At 37.4% G+C, this 17,717-nt stretch overlaps 1 protein-coding gene across 1 annotated transcript in view; it reads left to right on the top strand.

Moving 5' to 3' along the window:
- LOC104500974 (gamma-1-syntrophin-like) overlaps window positions 1-17,717 on the top strand; it is a 57,869-nt gene that overhangs the window by 8,768 nt on the left and 31,384 nt on the right. Inside the window, exons 3-4 of the mRNA XM_010144708.1 lie at window positions 4,840-4,956; window positions 8,829-8,900. Coding sequence (XP_010143010.1) covers window positions 4,840-4,956; window positions 8,829-8,900 — 189 coding nt within the window. The remainder of the gene's footprint in view (window positions 1-4,839; window positions 4,957-8,828; window positions 8,901-17,717) is intronic.

The following is a 17,717-nucleotide window of genomic DNA, read 5'->3' on the forward strand; positions in this document are numbered from 1 at the left end:
AAGGAGGCAACCCCCCCCACCCCAACTTTCAGTGTTGACATTTTGACTCGGGCCCACAGTCGCCCAATTAATATTCAAATTGACTTTGTCTTTAGGAGAATTTATTTCAATAAACAAATACTTAGAAGTCTTAAATAAGTAAAATGAGTGCTTTGAAATAAACTGTAGCTATTATGTAACACTGGATAAAACAGTGAATGGATGAGACAGTTGCTCAGGATTAGTAGCTTATAACAAGACGACTGTGAGAAACCTGGAAAAGCAAAGTACAGCTCTTTACCGCTTCAGAAAGCTGTCCTGCTTCAGCAGGTGTGTCCTGATAGCTACACGTGTCCTGCACGTGTAGCCATCACTTTCAAACCTGTGAAGGGAGTGGAGGCATGAAGCAGTCAATATAGTCCTGGTTTCTAGCAAGATCCGGTAGATCTGGTTGGGCAGGTGCTGTGATTTCTCAAGGGATGGTGTTGGATGTGATGTAAACTGTAATGCAGGTTTTTCAAACAGTGCCGTTGATGTTGGACAGATGTCTGCAGAGGTCTAGGCAGATTTTGTTACCCTGAAAAACTGTCTTCGCTCTGATGACGTTGTATGCTAAGAAAGTGAACGTACTCTGTTTTCAGTCTTTGATAGCAGTTTTCAGTTGTCTGGAGTGTAAGGGGAATATCTTCTAAGATATCTACTAACTAAGTAGTATTTTCTGCTTTCTCTGGTACTCTTTACTTTAAGACCCCTAAATATTTCCTTAATTTTTGTGTGATCATTTAAAAAATACAACAGGACAAAAACAAATGGCCTTGGTCTGGTAACAAGATGACAACATGAGTTCTTACCCAGAAGGAAATTAAGCTATAGAGAGACCTAATAAATGTATAATCTTATAATCTCCCATAATAATTCTACAATCTCCAATAATAAGTGAAATGCTTAGAGACTGAATAATCTATTAATAGCTAGGTAGTTGAAAAATATGAAGGTGATCTTTGTCAGGGATAGCTCTAAAGCACATAGGATAGAACGGAGGAGATGTAGCAGAGGAGAACTGAAGGGAAAAACTATTTTGCATGCAATCATTTTCTGGCTTTATATATTCAGGATTTTTCTTCTTTCCTAGAATGACGGAATGGTTGAGGTCATAAGGAACTCCAGAGGTGACCTAGCCTAACCCCCCTGTTCAAGCTAGATCACCTAGATCTGGTTTCCCAGGTCCATGTGCATCTGCAATTCATACCAAAAATAGTTCACTGCTAAATTTTGAAGTTCAGAAATAAAATTGAGGAGGTATTTTCCAAAGCTGTTCCTTTGCTATTGATTTCACGGCATAATTTTCTAGAAAATACTGACCATTATTGACGTTTATTTGTCACAAAACATATTGAAGCAAGTGAGGCTTTAAATTATTTTAATCTTAAATCTGAAACATATATCGAATCACACTTTTTTTCCATTGCAGAGTGGTTTTATTGTTTTTCTGCTAACAATTGGCTATAATGGATTTTGAGACTATCACACAGAGATAACAATATTAAAACCAGGGCAGGGAGCGTTATCTGAGTTTCTCATCCCTCATCCTTTTCCCCCTCTGTTGTCTGACATACTCATTTGTCTTCTGACTCCAGTTTATCTCATTGCCCTAAAGCACTGTTTCACAGAATATGACTATGAATATGAGACTTCCAAGATAAAAAGCTGACAGTGCATCTCTTCTGATCTTTGAATCACCTCACTCATTTAATGTCACGTACATTTTACACTTCCTTCTGGGGAATTTTTCTTCTATCTTCCTGTTCTTCTTAAAATGTAACACAATTTGTGTAAAAACTCTGGAGAAGCCTCTCTGAAAGTCAATGCTGTTTAAGTCATTTTGGCAACATGTTGGACTGATAGGCAATATGGCAATTTATCTTGCTTGATTAGCAAATCAGTGTGATATAAGAACATACTAAATCAGGAGATTATGGATTTTTGACTGAAGAAAGTGTCCCATTTCATTTCTCATATAGATACAGATTTTTTTCTAAGTTTTACATGATTTAGCTCATAAACCATTATAACTTACTGAGTCTGTGTTACCGAAGCAGCAGCCACCAAGTTGACTAATTTGTGCCACCATTTGATTTTGAAGAATAAGCTGCTTCAGGTAAGGTAGAAACCAGGACTGCAAAAATTGGCTCTTAAGTGGAATGTTATCACGAAGAAAATCTGTTCTTCGCACATTCAGTGTGTTTGGATAAACTTAGATCACTTTAAGAACTCGTAAGTAAAATGATTATGGAGTATTAGTTTAGTTTTGACCTCTTTTCCAAAATCTAGCCCTATGCTATTTTAATCCACACACGAGAAGATGCACATGCGCTCAAACCACTTTGTAAATGTTCCTAACTATAATCATAGAGCCTTCGCTTAACAGCTCTACTGTATGTTTAATAGCAGGCGTTTAGTCTGGTGCGGAAAAGCCTTTTTATTGGCAAAACCTCGGTACAGCAGGTTGTCTGAAAAATCAATCTAATTTCTCCTCATGATCTACAGAGGCAAGGGAGAAATATCGAAAGGAGCAGTTGCTTTAAATCTCATGGCTGCTTTAGTATTAAGACAAATGTGAAGTATCAGTACACGTGCACAGCATGAGTGACTGTGCGCCGTTAGCCTGACGAATGGGAGAACTAGAAATGAGGAATGTGAGAAAGAAAAACGTGAACCAAAAACAGATTACGTACAGTGCTCCAGTGATATTAATATCATCAGGCAAGATGATATCTTATCGTGTGTCTGATTGTAATGAAACAGATCAAGATAGAACCAAATCAATTCAGTTTAATTAATTGAAAAGCATAGATGCCTCAGTTCCTCTGAATTAGAGATCGTTCATTCCCTTTTGGTTACAGAGAGGAAAATGTGCCAAACTTCTGCATGTAGTAGCACCATTTTTTACAGTAATTTTACTCTTCTGAGCTCTGCAGATTCCTACCAAGTCAGAGGGATGGGAATCCCACATAGCCTGCACTGGATAACAGAAAACACCAGAAATGAAGGAAATCTGAAAAAACTTTGAATTTAAAAGATTTAAAACTTCTCTTACTGTACCTGTAAATTTTTGGTGGTGTTCTTTTTTTTTTTTTTTTTTTTTGCCTCCTGACTATTTCTTCATTCAGGAATTAACAAGATTTCAGTGAACGTGGCTTTTTAGTTATTGCATGTCAGTATGGTTTTGAGCACTCAGCTTGTTTCTTGAGTACTGTGGTACAGCTCTGTCGTCTTTTTGAGTTTTTTAAACCTGTTAAATCGCCAACCCAGCAGATATTTAAACACGTTATTCATTTGACCAAAAACTATATTGTACCATTAGTGTTTGATATTGTAAGAAAAAAAATTAAATGTTAAGATTTCACTGTTAGAGGAACAGAGCTTCTCCCTCTCTGTTTATAGATCATAAAATGTCGAACGAACTCTGATGGAGAGCAGAAGTGTAGATTTCATGCCTGGCGATTTGAAAAAGCCATTAATTTCCAGTGGGTACAATACAATCCAACAGAAAAAAAAAAAAAAAGGCAACGGCACCCCCCACTCCCACCCCCAATTTATTTTAATGTGTATTCAGTGAAGAACTGTTGATGAAAATCCTCATCGCAGCAATAATGAAATAACCTTCTGTAAATCGCTTTTTTTAAGTATGTGGTATTCAAAGTCTTAAAGGATAAAACCGGCAGCACAAACATTCATTGTAGGTACATTTGAACCATTGGTAAACCTACTAACTGACCAACTATTGATACGATCGTAGTTATTTTTCCTAAATAGTTTTCCTTACGCATTCATTACTGACATCCGAGACAGAGAATGCCTCATGCCTAGTCAATGTAGAACTCAGTTTCACAAAGAAATAAAAAAATGCATCTACTTCATTATCAGCACCGTATGACATATGGCTTGATCTATTTTCCATAGTGATAGTGTACCAGGGCATGCTGGAAATTGTATTTTATTGCTAATAGTATGGTTATAGATCCAAAGTTGCATGATGTATCTACACCGTACCGTTCAGGTGTACTCCAGAAGTTGTCACAGCGGTAACTCATTCTGTGTTACTCTTTAGGGATTTGATATTAAATTACTCAACCTTAATAGCTGAATAAGTAGGGAATTAGATCCTAAATGGATTTGAGTAAGTTCTAGTTCATACATCTATGCTGAAGATTTGCAGGTGGCGGTAAGAGTCGATAACATTCTGGTTACTTCTTAGATGTAGATGAATTCTGTTGAAAATAGTGTTCAAAACCAGTCTGTTAATTTGCCATTTGTAAGCAAGGAGGTTCAAAACTCCTACACAGTGATTTTTGGCGGGGGGGAAGCAACTCGTCATTATTTGGAAGTAAAATTTATAAGATTTTATTGTTTAATAAATAATTGTGAACTTTTGTGTGGTGATTGTATCTGCATTACAGTGTAAACAGTTACTTAATTTTGTATTCCTGCCTAGTGGTTCCTTCCTTACACTTGCCTTGCATTAAATTTCTCTGACATGATCTGTCAGCAAATATGCAGAATTACTTCAGGGAGCTTTTAATGAGATAATAAACCGTTAACATCCACTGACAACGTGATTGAGCTTTTTTAGTTGTTGCTAGGACAATAAATATTTGTTCTGATGCTTTTGGATTGACGTAGCAGGCATCCTTTAAATAAGTACGTGATTGCACATGAACTGCCCTTACACCACGTTGTGTCAGTGGCGCAAGCTTTGTAGCTGTGTAAAATTTGACCAACATCAGCTTCCTTGCGTGTTGCAATTCATTTGAAGGAATTTTCTGAGGGATTTGTCAACACTATTGATTTTTCTGTCAGATAGTCTACATGGGCTGGACGGAAGAACGGGAACAAGACTCCCTTCAGGACCGAATGTACACACCAAAGTTTCTAGCGCTGAGGGGATCTTCCCTGTATAAATTTATAGCACCTCCAGTAAGTATATTTCTCATGCTCAGTGGGAATAAATATTATTAATTAAAATAATGTCATGTAAGATGTATAAGGCTTTTACAACCTGATGCCGCTTTTTGAGCTAACAGGATTGCAAGCTTACAGCACTGAAAAGTTCCAGGGTATGTGGTACCGCAAAGATAGAAAACAGCTGTTCGACGTATGACTGGGTATTTAACAAGAATTTCTTCTCCCTCACTTACATGAGCACTTAGAGAAATACAAGAGAAATCTACTTGTACTGAAAGGGGGCTTTTCATTTTCCTTCGGCAGGCAGAATGAGCCTGAAGCAAGATGGGTAGTTTTTAACTGAGCTTTCATTCTAGTCAAACTGCTGAGGTTTGGGGAAATACCACAGCTTTCTGCACGCTGTGAAAATGGCAATATCTCTGTATTTAGAATTCATCCTGAATGGAACTTCTCTGCTGGTTTTCTGCTGCTTGGGAGCACCAAAGAGAAGGTGGGGGAAGCAAATGGAAGTGTTTAGGTTAAATATATTAATTGGAATCTGACTGACAACACCGGATAAAATTTTAGCTGTTGTCTCATACTCAGCAATTTACTCTCTCAGTGTTTCTTGCTCAGAGCCCCATCCAACCTGACCTTCAATGTTTCCAGGGATGGGGCATCTACCACTGCTTTGGGCAACCTCTTCCTGAGATAGTTCAAAGCCAGCCTGCAAGTTTTTACATCATTCATCAGTCGCTGTTCATGTTTGTTTAGGAAGGTGTTTAGAAATGTCTGAAAGACCTGAGGAACGGAGGTAACTATGAACCAAAAAGTCCACGTGTCTGATGTTGGTACACCGGTTCACTGGTCTCTCCCATGGCTGGTAATGGGAGTGTGGCTTTTGTTGGTGGATGCTTTTCAGGATCAGATTGAAATGTCAGATTATGCTGCCAAGCACCATAATTCAAAAGCAGCTCTGCAGGCTTTGGCAGACCTACCCAAACGTTTGCTGTCTGTCACATAAAGCCACCTCCATTCTAGACGCTAGAGAGAAGCAGAAACAATGCTGAGAGCTCCTGATCAGTACAAAAGAGGAAGATTATTCTGTTGAAAGCACCATGGTAGGAACTACCAGCCTCTCTACTGCGGATTCAATCACAAGTTTTCAAGAGTAATATGCTGCTGGTGGATAAATGGGTAATGGATCATGATTAATGTGTGTGGGAGGAACACGTTTGTAATAGGGCTGTGAACCACGATGATGTGACTTAGGACAATTTTGGCAAGCTGCTGCTGCTGTATGAGACAAGCCAGTGATCCTTGAAGTCTTTATAGATCTTGTTTCAGCCGAGCCGCAATCAGAACATGATTTTATTTTGCCAGGTTCTGGTTCTTACTCTAAAATAGAAAGACGGTTCAAACATAGAGGGAAGCAGAATGACAAATATGCTCTTTAAAGGACGAAGAGAGGAGGTGTTCCTGTAGAGCTCCCTTAAAGACATGTAATATATGTAATAACTGCACTTTTATATGCTAAAAAAAATTATCCTCTTATCAAAGACTGCAGTAGGCCTTTTTAAAGGGACTTCTAAAAGCCTGTTTTCTATATGCAAACTTTTACACATACAGTTGTTGTCTACTTTGCAGGTATACGTGCTCATCTCTTCCAGGGATTGCAAAAGATGAAGAAAAAACTTTCAGTGCCGCAGTTTCAGAGCTTCTATTTATGAGATGCATAAAGCGTAGTTATAAGGAGAAAAACGCTTTTAATTATATTTGCAGTGCAAACTCCTTGGATTAAGTTGTTTACTGAACAGAGATATGCTGCCTACTTTTTAACCGTAAAATCAAATGAAAGTATTTCCCTGGTCTCTGCCAAAGTCTAACCCATTAGGGAAGCCTGTGTTTAAACAGTGTATATCAGCAGCCTCTCACTGCCTCTTTTTTTTTTTATCCCTTTGATCAATAGTACTTCTACTTTCCATGCTCAGACAAATGAGCAATTTTAACTTATCTTATTTGCATTTTGAAAGCTTTAAACAAAATTCTCTTTTTCTGTTATTTCCTTGTGCATTTTCTCCTTTGGAATTAAGTGTCTCAAGGCCGGTGGGTTTCACTTGCTTAGATTTCATAATTGGAAATCTCAGAGAGAATGGACTCATAATTGAGAAAGAGCTACTAACACCTTTTCTATTGCTCCTCAAGCATTTAAATTAAAATATTAAGTGAACAGGGCAAGCAGTTTCTATGGGTGTCTTAATTCTACAGTTGCTTTTGCTTTGCACATGTCTTTATATGGAAAGAGATTTGTTTTGACGTGAAAAGAAGTTCATCTGAGTACAAATAGAAGCAGAAAACTAGGGGAGAAGGGGAAGCTCTGATGTTTTTCCCCAAAGTGTGGAGCCTAGAGTTAAGCTTTTAAGCGTAGCTCTGGATGACTTTGTCCTTCAGCAGCAACAGCAGCAGCTTTTCCTGAAGGGGCGATCTGATTTCAGCTTGTGTGGCTGGTGTTCTGGGCTCAGTGGAGCTGTAGCAAGACTCCTCTCCTTTCTCCTTTTCTCCTTTTCCACGTGGTGAGAAAGTCAATTTTTGGCCAAGTAGCAAGAGCAACTTTTTTTTCTTTTTCATTTCTTTCTTTACCTAAAAAAGACATTTTACATGTTATTCATCACATCTCTGAAGAGCTTCTTACAACTCAGTCATGAAGACTTTATATTTCCAATATTTCTCTACTTTCCAATATCTATTTATTTTCTCATTCTGTAGCAAACAATTCATTGCCTCTCCATATTTAGTCATTCCTTTCCTTAGAAATGTTTTACTACCCATGCTTCAGTCAGATAGTGAAAACAGTGCTTGAAGATGACTGCAAATAAATAAAATGCCAGTAGAAGAGCAACTATGACACTGTACTTTTGAACTTTTCATTCCTGACTGTCATTTCCTCAAAGGAGTTTCCATTACAATGGAGTTCATACCTCCATACCCCATAGTCAGGGGTAGAATTTTCTCATCAAACACCAAAATAATTTTGAAAAAGAAAGTTTTATGCTGAGGCATCCGCACTTAGAGATGTTTCTCAGCCATGTTGTGTCTATTAGTGACTGGTTTCTCTTTAGGTGAAAGATAAGTTGGTCTCACATAGGGTTTCCTTCATATGCTGTGGATACCGTTTGATGATACATTTTTCAGAGAACTTTATATTCTTGAATCTTGAAAGCCGATAAACTTCTGTCTTCATCAACCTCTTCATCTTTCCTAACAACTGAAATGATACAGTTTACTTCCTTTGGAGCTGTTCAAAACTTCTTACCATTAAGCTGTTTCATTTTTTTTCATATATAGACTCAATTTTCATTCTATTTTACGGATTCTTCTGATTCTTGAAACTACGAGAAAGAGTAGAATTATTCACAGTTTCCTTGGAAATTTATTTATATATTGCTTGACTCTTCCCTTGCTGAATATATTCATCTTTCCCTTTCTGTCTTATTTAAGTCTTAACCCTTACCCTTGCATGATTTCATTCAACTCTTTTATCTATGCTATTTTTTTTGTGTAAAGTAGTTGCATAATTAATACAGTTGAAAGCAATTGTCAAATCCTGAGAAAAAGAGGATAAATCTTTGTTAGAATTTAGGAGTATGTTCAACTTGGTAAGAAAAGAAGAGAATCTGTGTTTGCCTTTGTTGTTTCTTGTTAATTTTTTCCCCTGGGTTTCAAGGCATGTTTTTCTATATGTATTTATTATATGGGATGTAAATGGTTTAATTTTTATTTTTTAATTTTGAAAAATTTTTAAATTTTAAGATTTTTAATTTTTAAAATAAATGTCATTCTTCAAATAAACAAAAATAACTGACTTTCTTTTTCTCTTTGTTATATTTGTCATTTTTTTCCCCAAGGTCACAACCTGGGATTGGACGCGAGCCGAGAAAACATTTTCAGTTTATGAGATAATGTGCAAAATTTTCAAGGTATGATAAGAAATTTAAAAAAAAAAATTACCGCTTTGTCAGACCCATTGACACGCCAAACTGGAAAAACTGCATGTGACCACCTTGCAGAAAGAGACGAGTTTTTTTCCCTTCGAAGTCCTGACATCAGAAGTCCTGATGTCAGGAGATACAGAGTCAATCTAGAAGCGATGGCAAAACTGGGAATAAACTGATTTCGATGAGGAAACTTATTTTATTTCTCCGTAATGCTGTGTAGGTTTTATAGCTTTAATGTCACATTTAACTAGTATAACATCTCTTTTTCTAACTGAGAAGCAATGAATTTGTTTTCAAATATGTTAATGCAATTAACAGAGGCTGCAACGTAAAATTGCACTTAGACTGAGAGCAGAGTGCTTAAAATTTGCAATACCATTCTGAAGGCTTTTGTCTTATTTTTTCCAATTTCTTTAGTTTGCCTTAACTGTACTAAATGGGAAGAGATAATGAAATATGTTTAGAAAGTTGAAGCTGAGTAGCAAATTGAATAGGGCCATTACTGTACATTGTGTTTAATTTTTAATTCTGAATTATTTCAGAATTATTATATATGACCTTCTCTTTGTTTTAAAAATGGTAAAAAATGGTTTTCCAGATGCTCAGCATTTCTTAATCTAAAACGTGAGGACAGGAAGAGGAGATGAAAAATAGATGAAAAAATAAATTGACTTTTCCTATTTATCTGAAGTGCTTTCCTGTATATGTTGGGTTTGGGGGTGAAAAATTATGTAAAAGGCAATTTGGTCTTTTCAGGAGTTTCATCTAGGCAGAGATAGACTAATATCAAAAAGAAGTATGAAAAATGCTATTTTAAGAAAGCATTTCCCATTGGGAAGACCTTATACTGCCACACGGTACGTTTCCTGGTGTTTGTAGGTCCTATAGGTGCAGTGTCCTTAGGGAGGCAGATAGCAGATGGAACAGCTCAGTAAAACTCAGAAAATTTTACATCAGAGACTTCAAAAACAAGAAACCAAATTATGGTCTGAAAACCTCCCTCTCTGCTGGCAGTCTGGAAGAGAAGAGTAGAGGGGTTCTTTTAGTGCTGTGTGGGCCGTGAGGTCTGGAGTCCTCACCAAGGAGTAGAGCATCCCAAATGGAACACATCCCATCGCTGAGATACGTCCTTTAACTACCAAGTGTGTGCAGACATTGACTCTTTGGTAGTGGTCATGCAGGGAGAGAGTTAGCGGGAAAGGTTAGTCACTGTGCAGACGTTACGCTGAGGGCATAATACGGACAACGCTCTTAAAGCTCAGTCAGGCTTTGAGAGAGATGACAAAGCTCACTTGTGACGCGCACACTTCTTTTTCTGGTAACCTCTGATTCCCTCAGTCCTTGAGCTGGAAACCAGTAAGCACCAAGGCAGCTCTTCTCTGAGAAGTAAGCCTGTTGGAGCCAGGATGACTCTGGTGTGATTTATCCAAAGATTTTATTCTACTGTTTCAGTAGGAATGGACAGAATCTATGCTGTATAGTGTTCTGTAATTTAAAGGTCCTTCTTGTCATCTCTTCTACCATTTGCCTTTGTTGGTACCCTTCCCATTCGTTCACTTTCAGCCATTTTTTTAACCCTCATTTATCCCCTGTTCCTTTATACCAATGCAGGGATTTGGTGGTTTTTTGGATTTTTTTTTCAGCCATGTAGCAGAAGTTACTTACAGCCAAAGAATCTGTCCACAAAGCACTAAAACCTAAACCAATGCATTCATGGCACTGTTGTGTGGAAACAGAAAAAAAGGGTGCCAAGATGCTTGTTTTTCTTATCAACCAGCTCTGCAAACTGTCTGGGATAGGGTTTAGATCCTCCATTCTCAGACTGCATTAAGAGAGGATGTCCCAGCAGAGAGGCAATTCCAGTTTAGGTGGTGTAGGAATATCATTTCAGTGTTTCTTTATTACGTTGTTAAATTCAGCTATTCCTTTATTGTCTGTAAACATGGTCAAGCTTATAAAGTGTTCTAAATGTTTTAAGTGGGTTCTTGCTGGCTAACAAATGTAATAAAAAAAAATCGTTGCAATGAAATTGCAGCTTCTGACACGGGAGTATTAATCTTTATCATATTCCAGTTTCCTACAGCAGGTACTGTAGGACTAAGCCGTGGTTTCACTAAATACAAAAGCAGGTAAAACCAAGAAAAACAGCTTCCCATTACTGTTACTATATCGAACCTCTATAGTGACTCAAGGTTTTGTTCAGATTTTATGCCAGCATCATAAATGTCCCCATTTTAGCAATGCGTGTTTCTAGACACATTTGTACAAGCCCCATGGATATTGCTGAAGTGGAGGGAACTCAGAAAAAGTTACTCTGTGATCACCTTTGTGATCACCTTCAAACTTCTTCCCTTCAGCAGTGCCTCACATGCTACTTTCATTCTAAATCTGTTTTCCTTGGAGAATGAGTTGAATGGCAAAAGGGCAGGCTAACAGGGTTTGAAGTGATTATATTCTCAGAGATTGATAGATAGCATGATAGCTCAGGAAACGTAATGAAAAAATGAAGAAAAGAAACCTGGGCTCTTCTACCGCAGAGCGTTCCCCCTCCTGCGCTTCCTGTTCTTCCGTAGCAGAAACTGAGTTCATGTCATTCTTTTCAGGAAAATTGAGAAGATAAAATTCTTCTGTGTTTCTACTTTAGAGGAGATAATCACATGTCATTGTGCTGAGATAAATCCAGGAAGATAGTAATGCTTGTTTGCAGGACGATATCATCGCTCAGTGTCTCTTAAGTGGGTTTTGTTCCGTGTTTTCAGCTAAACTCGGATTGTTTAGTTTACACATTTACCAAAACATTCCCAGATGGTGGAACCCCATCATCTGTATTCTTTATTTTAGAATCATCTCTACCGTGGCTTTTGGGCCAAATGGACCATCTAGCACCTTCTCAAATGATTCTTGGTGGCGCTTGAGTGAAGATGCATTTGTAGTGAGCTGTTGCATGTGAGCACCCTGTTTTAGGGGGATAGAGAGTTTCATAGGGGGTGGTCTGGTCCTTGCCAGCTGGCTATAGTATCATCAGACAGTCCCATAAGTGCTTAATTTGTTAATATAGATACAGCTTCCATAGCTAATGCTCACTTGAAGTAGGACTTTCAAGTGGTCTGTGCTAATCCGTCTATGAAATTGCCCAGGACCGGGGGCAGAATTGCCCAGAACGAATGTTTCCAAAGCATACCTCCTTTGATATTGATCAAGGTGTTGGGCATCCTGAGAAGGAGCAGATTTATCATCATCTCATTCAGGACTGCCACAGCACCTCTGTAGAGCCAGAAAGAACGTGGGTCTTGTCGTCTTTGTCAAAGTGAATTACTAAATGTTATCACCACACTTACTAATCAAAATGTATCTACATTACATGGTTTGCTGAGATTGGAATGAGATGTTTCAAAAACTTTTTTCATATTTAGACTTACTAGAATATTATTAGACTTACTCCATATTTAGACTTATAGATAGTAGGATGCAACTTCCACCCAAGTATGCTGGTATTTTCTCCTACTGTATGCTGGCAACTTCAGTAACTGTACGTAGTGCCACAAGAATTGGACTTTACTAACTCTGTCAAAAAGGGGGTTTTCTCCTTCTTCCACTCCTTAATTCTGACTAAAATTCTGCTGAGCTTCACAAAAGCAGGTTTGATTAGAGAGACTTGCTACCTTAAGTTTGTCTTTTGAAATAAAATCGTAATTTTCCTCAATTAGAGAGATTTCTTTAATTTTCTCTTCATGACAGAAGCGCTACAATGGAGAATATGAACTACCAGATCCTACTGAATAGTCATTAATATTTCAGTGTTTCAGTATGAGTATACTACCACTTCTGGTGACAGTGAAAATATTAAAACACTAAATAAATATTAATGTCTGCACCCAGCAGAAGACTTCACTGACATTCAGGAAGGGAATATACTCCAAACATGTTAAATAAAACTCAGAACTCAGTTGCCAGCATGGCCAATGTTTGCCTGCATGTGCAGAGTGTTCTTTCTCCTTTAGCATCCCTTCCAAAGGTTCTGGCTCTTCCAGGAATGATGTAGAAGACTTGAATGCCATTTTTGATTTTTATGGCTCTCTCAGCCTCAAGCATGTAAAAGGCAGGATCTTCTTCACCTTAATCAGATATGTCAGAGATGATTATGTGATTTATAGCCAGTGGATTCATATTGATAATAGTCCTCTAGTAAATCACTGTTTCGTTGTTGTATTTTTTTTCCCATCAGATTACAAGGAAAAAGAAAAAAAAAGAGACTTGACCTAAGAAGGCCATAAGTCACTATTCTACTTGAAGTATAAAAGTAGATTTTAAAAAGCTCTCTTCCGGCTGTGTGAAAAACAGTTTTATTGACATAAATTCAGCAAAGGAGGCCTGGCCACCTACTTCAATACTGACAATTTTAGAGAGTATAAAAGTATAAAAAAAAAAACCCTAACCCTGACAATCACTAGAAAAAAAAAAGATTCTAAAGAAAGTTTTCAAAATACCATATAAAAATACATATCTCATAAGTATAAAGCTCTTCTTTGTCAAAATTTTTGTGTTCAAATAGTGATTTTTGACATGCAAATTAGGTAAAGCAGGCTGAGTATGAAAACCACATTTTAATTATATTGGATTAAATTATTCATTGTGAAATAATGGCAAACAGCAGTGGGCTATGTTTGATGTAAAAGGAACATTTATGGAGATGCAAATAAGTTAAGACCTGGGGGGTAAATACATAAATTGATAAGCATACGAAGTAACTTATTAAAAATCCGGTAGGTCTGTTGACTGTGGGATGGAAATACCTTAACGGAGAAGAAATACAAAGCCCTGAAGAACTCTTTAACCCTAAAAAGAAAAAGGTGAAAAGAGAGAGTGAGTAGAAGTGACAGGTAGCCGACTTCAGACTGGGAAGAAGTTAGAAACTGTAGAAGTTCTGCTGATTAATCAGTGGAAGGTACCGGTAAGAGAAGTCAGTAGCTTTTAAACCACTTTCATAAAAGAATATATAAAGGAATAGCACATGGACGGCAATCTGCAATCTGTTAGGCCATTTGTCAGGCAAGGTAATCTAATGATACCACTTCTGACTTTAAATTGTCTCTCTGAGTCATTTTCAACAGAATCGGTGGTAGAATTTGCTAGGAATAAATATTTCTAATTTATTCTGGAAGAACCTTGTTTCACCCTCTCTCCTTTGTTGAGAGTTAAAGCCCTGTTAACAGCCAGCTAATTCCAATGGTAGGTGTGATCTTCCATACTCCAAAAAAGCAGGTCTTCTATCACTACTTTCAGAAATGGGCATATGACCTTGTTCAGTTCTTTGCCCCTGAGCTGGCGTATATCCCTTTACCCCTGACCTGCGTGTATCTTTTTGGTACCTCTTACAGTTTTGGGCTGCAGTTTTAACATGTGTGTTTTGAGTGTCTGTGTGCATGTGTAAGGGTGTATAATTTAACAAGATTTCGGTGTCTTTGATAAATAGGTAAATAACTTAAATATTTAAGAAATTTTTCCATATGAGGAGTAGAAAAAATATTGTGACTTTTTTCAGGTAAATTATGAAGAATAATACAGAAGATTCCCCTTCTTTGCAAGGAAGTTTCCTTGTTTGCTTGAGTTATTAATGTTCTTCAGCTTTATCCAAGCATCTCCTTTTAATTGTAAGAAAATACTTCTTATAGTTCAGTCACCTGCCTTCTGTCTTCATTGTCTCATGCAAAAATATCTGGAGATTCACAATAAAAGGCGCAAATTTTTCAGCATGAAACAGGAAACATATTCAGGTGTCAGATCAGCTCTGAAATGAACCGTGAGGATGATTGTGAAAGGCAATCTCTGCCAGAATGTGTCAGCATGGTGAATCGTTGATGCTTATAGCTGCTATCATTCACATCAATGCAGCTATAATTTTCTTACTATATTAATTAGAACCAACCTGTCTCAGAATACTTGTGTTTCCTTCCTTATTTAGCTGTTAGTGTGTGTAAAAATCTTAAACGCAGTTATGTTAATTTTCCCTCTTAAATTTCCTCTAATTTGGCTCTTCACTTCCAATGAGTCATGTATGGGAAAAGGATGATACAAAAAGCATGGGAAGCTACTGAAAATGTTTATATATTCGGATAAATTAGAAAATTAGTGGCAATAGACATATTATAAAGTGAAGGTACAGAATGTACTTTGAGGTGTATAATTCGCTCAGTTGCTGAGATTTCCATCCTGGTGTGATTCCACAAAAGTATTTCACACATACACAAAACTGCTTAGTAGGCATAAGTAATTAACCCCTTTTATGAAGAGGTTAATGCTGCATCCTGGGAAAAACAGATTTTCAGCCAGGATTTAGCCAGGTGCCAGTTCTTGAAAATAGTGCTAAACTGTTGAGTGTTTCAGTTTTAAACAGCTGAAGTAATTTTCAGTCTTTTGTCTACCTCCTGATCTAAATTTAAGAGTGTGTAGTACTTCCGAAGAGAAGCGGGTCTATTCCCACTCTAACTAGAACTTAGTTGTCTTGTAAAATAAAAGAATAGTACAAGTCATAAATGATCTCCATATCCACTGTCATTAAGACAATCGTTAAGCTGGCTTTGGTTATACGATAAAGAAACACTTCTCAGGTGGTAGTATCGTTCAGTATGAAATAGAGCCACCGAATTTCCATCACTGGATCCTTTTAAGCATAAACTGGTGGGTAGCTGCTCCTGCCTTGCATGGAGATACGCAGTAGAAGACCACACCTGTGACCCAGTGATACGTATTTTCTGTCATTCTGTATGTGATGTCAGTTCATTTCTCTTCCACGTGTACATAGTGATACAATCCCTAATCCAAGGTGCGTTAATTTGGATCAGTAATGGGCCCTTTGTGTTAAAGGTGTTGATGTTCCTGTGACTGTACAAGTGTGAGTGTGTTTTTGGAAGCAAAGAGGCAGTGTTACTAGAAGCATGACAACTGCCACTGTGTAAAGGCTTGTTAACTTTTCATTTGAGTCAGAAAAGGAAGGACAAAAACTATTTGAAATGTAAAGTTACTAAGCAAGGCTTTTTCTGTTTCCCTTTAATTTCAGAGATTTCTTTTTTATTTTAAAGAAAAAAACCCGACCCTTTTTGACATTTTTAATGCAATATTAGGATACTATAAAGTATCATCTTTGGGGGAAAATAACAGTCGGTTGTGTTGGGCTCAGGCTGCCAATCTCAGAGGCTGATCCTGCTTCCTCAAAGAAACAACAGGATAAACCACAGAGGAAAAGAAAAAGAATAACAGATACAGCAAATATATCTTTAAATGACTCCTGCAGCCTCTCTGTTGGTTAAAGCTATCAGCTTTTCCTTCTGCTATGAAATTGCTTTTTGCTGCCAGTCTAGCTGTGAGACTGACGGGTGTTGCAGCATCCTTGAAAGGCAAAGCCAAATTCAACTTTCAACATTGGGCAAAAAGAATAGTGAAAAAGAACAGAAATAAGGTGTGAAACACAAATACTGAATGGGGACAGTCAGGAAAGACAAGTCTATGTCTTACATCCCAGATGTTCAAGATTTATCCAAAGTTTCAGGATGTTTCCTTTCATTGACTTGGGCTAATCGGGCGCTTCTCAAGGTTGGAGTGATGCATTATTCAGTATTTTACCCACTAAAACGTTCAGATGCATCAATTTTAGTAGATTTTTGTGTAGCATTTTTCTCTTAATTTATCAAGTTTCTCTTATTCACTGGTCATATTCTTGAATTATTTTAGGTTTTTTCCTGTCTTTCTGACTACTGCAATAATTTTAGCACAAGGTGTTGCAGTTCTATCACATAAGGCATTTGGGACTATAGGCTTTTGTACAACACTGGATCTGTGTCCCATTCCCTATCTGAAGTAAATTGTTCCTCTCTCAGGGAGAACTATTCAAAATTCCCTTTGGTGCATTCTCTTCACAGTGGAGATGTATGTATTTCTTACTCTCAACAGCCAGAGCCAGGACTGTAAACAGGAACATTATTTTCCTAACATTTATTTTGTTGTTTTATGACAGGATCTTCTTTTCCATAGCTACTTCCAATTTTTTCTCTCAGAGCAGTATTAGCAAGTTCATGTAAAATGCCATTTTTTACACATTTGCTGATACAAATTTGCTGACAAATTGATACCCAACACAAATGCTTTCGCTATGCTCATCTGTTCTCAGCCTGCCATAACGTATTGACGTGCTATTTGAGTAAGGAATTCTGCTGGGGGGAAAAAAAAAAAAAGAGTATGCAGTCATGTAAGTTATGCTTTTATTATAATGAGTAATCAATTTGGTGGGTAATTTTCCAGCCTTTTATTTAACCAGATTTAATTCTTATCCTTCTAATATTTGTGTCTTTCATGAGGAACACTTTTAAAAGACCTTTTCCTACCTTTAAAACAAATGCATCTCAAGTTGAGAAATAAAACCCCAAACGCACAAAAATTTCACTGTATGAGAATTGTGAGGACTTTCCTTCAACATAATCTCTCTGCCCACCTGTTTTTGAGTCAGGGTTTTTTTCTGGGGAGGTACATGGCCTTTTGGAAGAGAAATTGTGTATCCTCTTCTCATTCCCATGGGGAGCAGAACATCCCGTAACAGCTGGGAAAAGTAGGGAAGGTTCCTGTACACCATGGGGATGGAGCATGTTCACGATGAAATCTTCAAAACTGTAACAGCCAAATTTTGCCCAAAACATCTAAATTTTTTGGTAGATCTTAACTTGTCTTTTTTTCCAAGGGCAGCAAAAGTCTCCGCCCTGAAGCAGTTGTTGCCTTCCAAAGAACAGAAGCCCCAAAAGCAGTTTCAGG

This window comes from Buceros rhinoceros, unplaced genomic scaffold, assembly GCF_000710305.1.
Source record: "Buceros rhinoceros silvestris isolate BGI_N320 unplaced genomic scaffold, ASM71030v1 scaffold19561, whole genome shotgun sequence".
NCBI classification, from domain to species: domain Eukaryota; kingdom Metazoa; phylum Chordata; class Aves; order Bucerotiformes; family Bucerotidae; genus Buceros; species Buceros rhinoceros.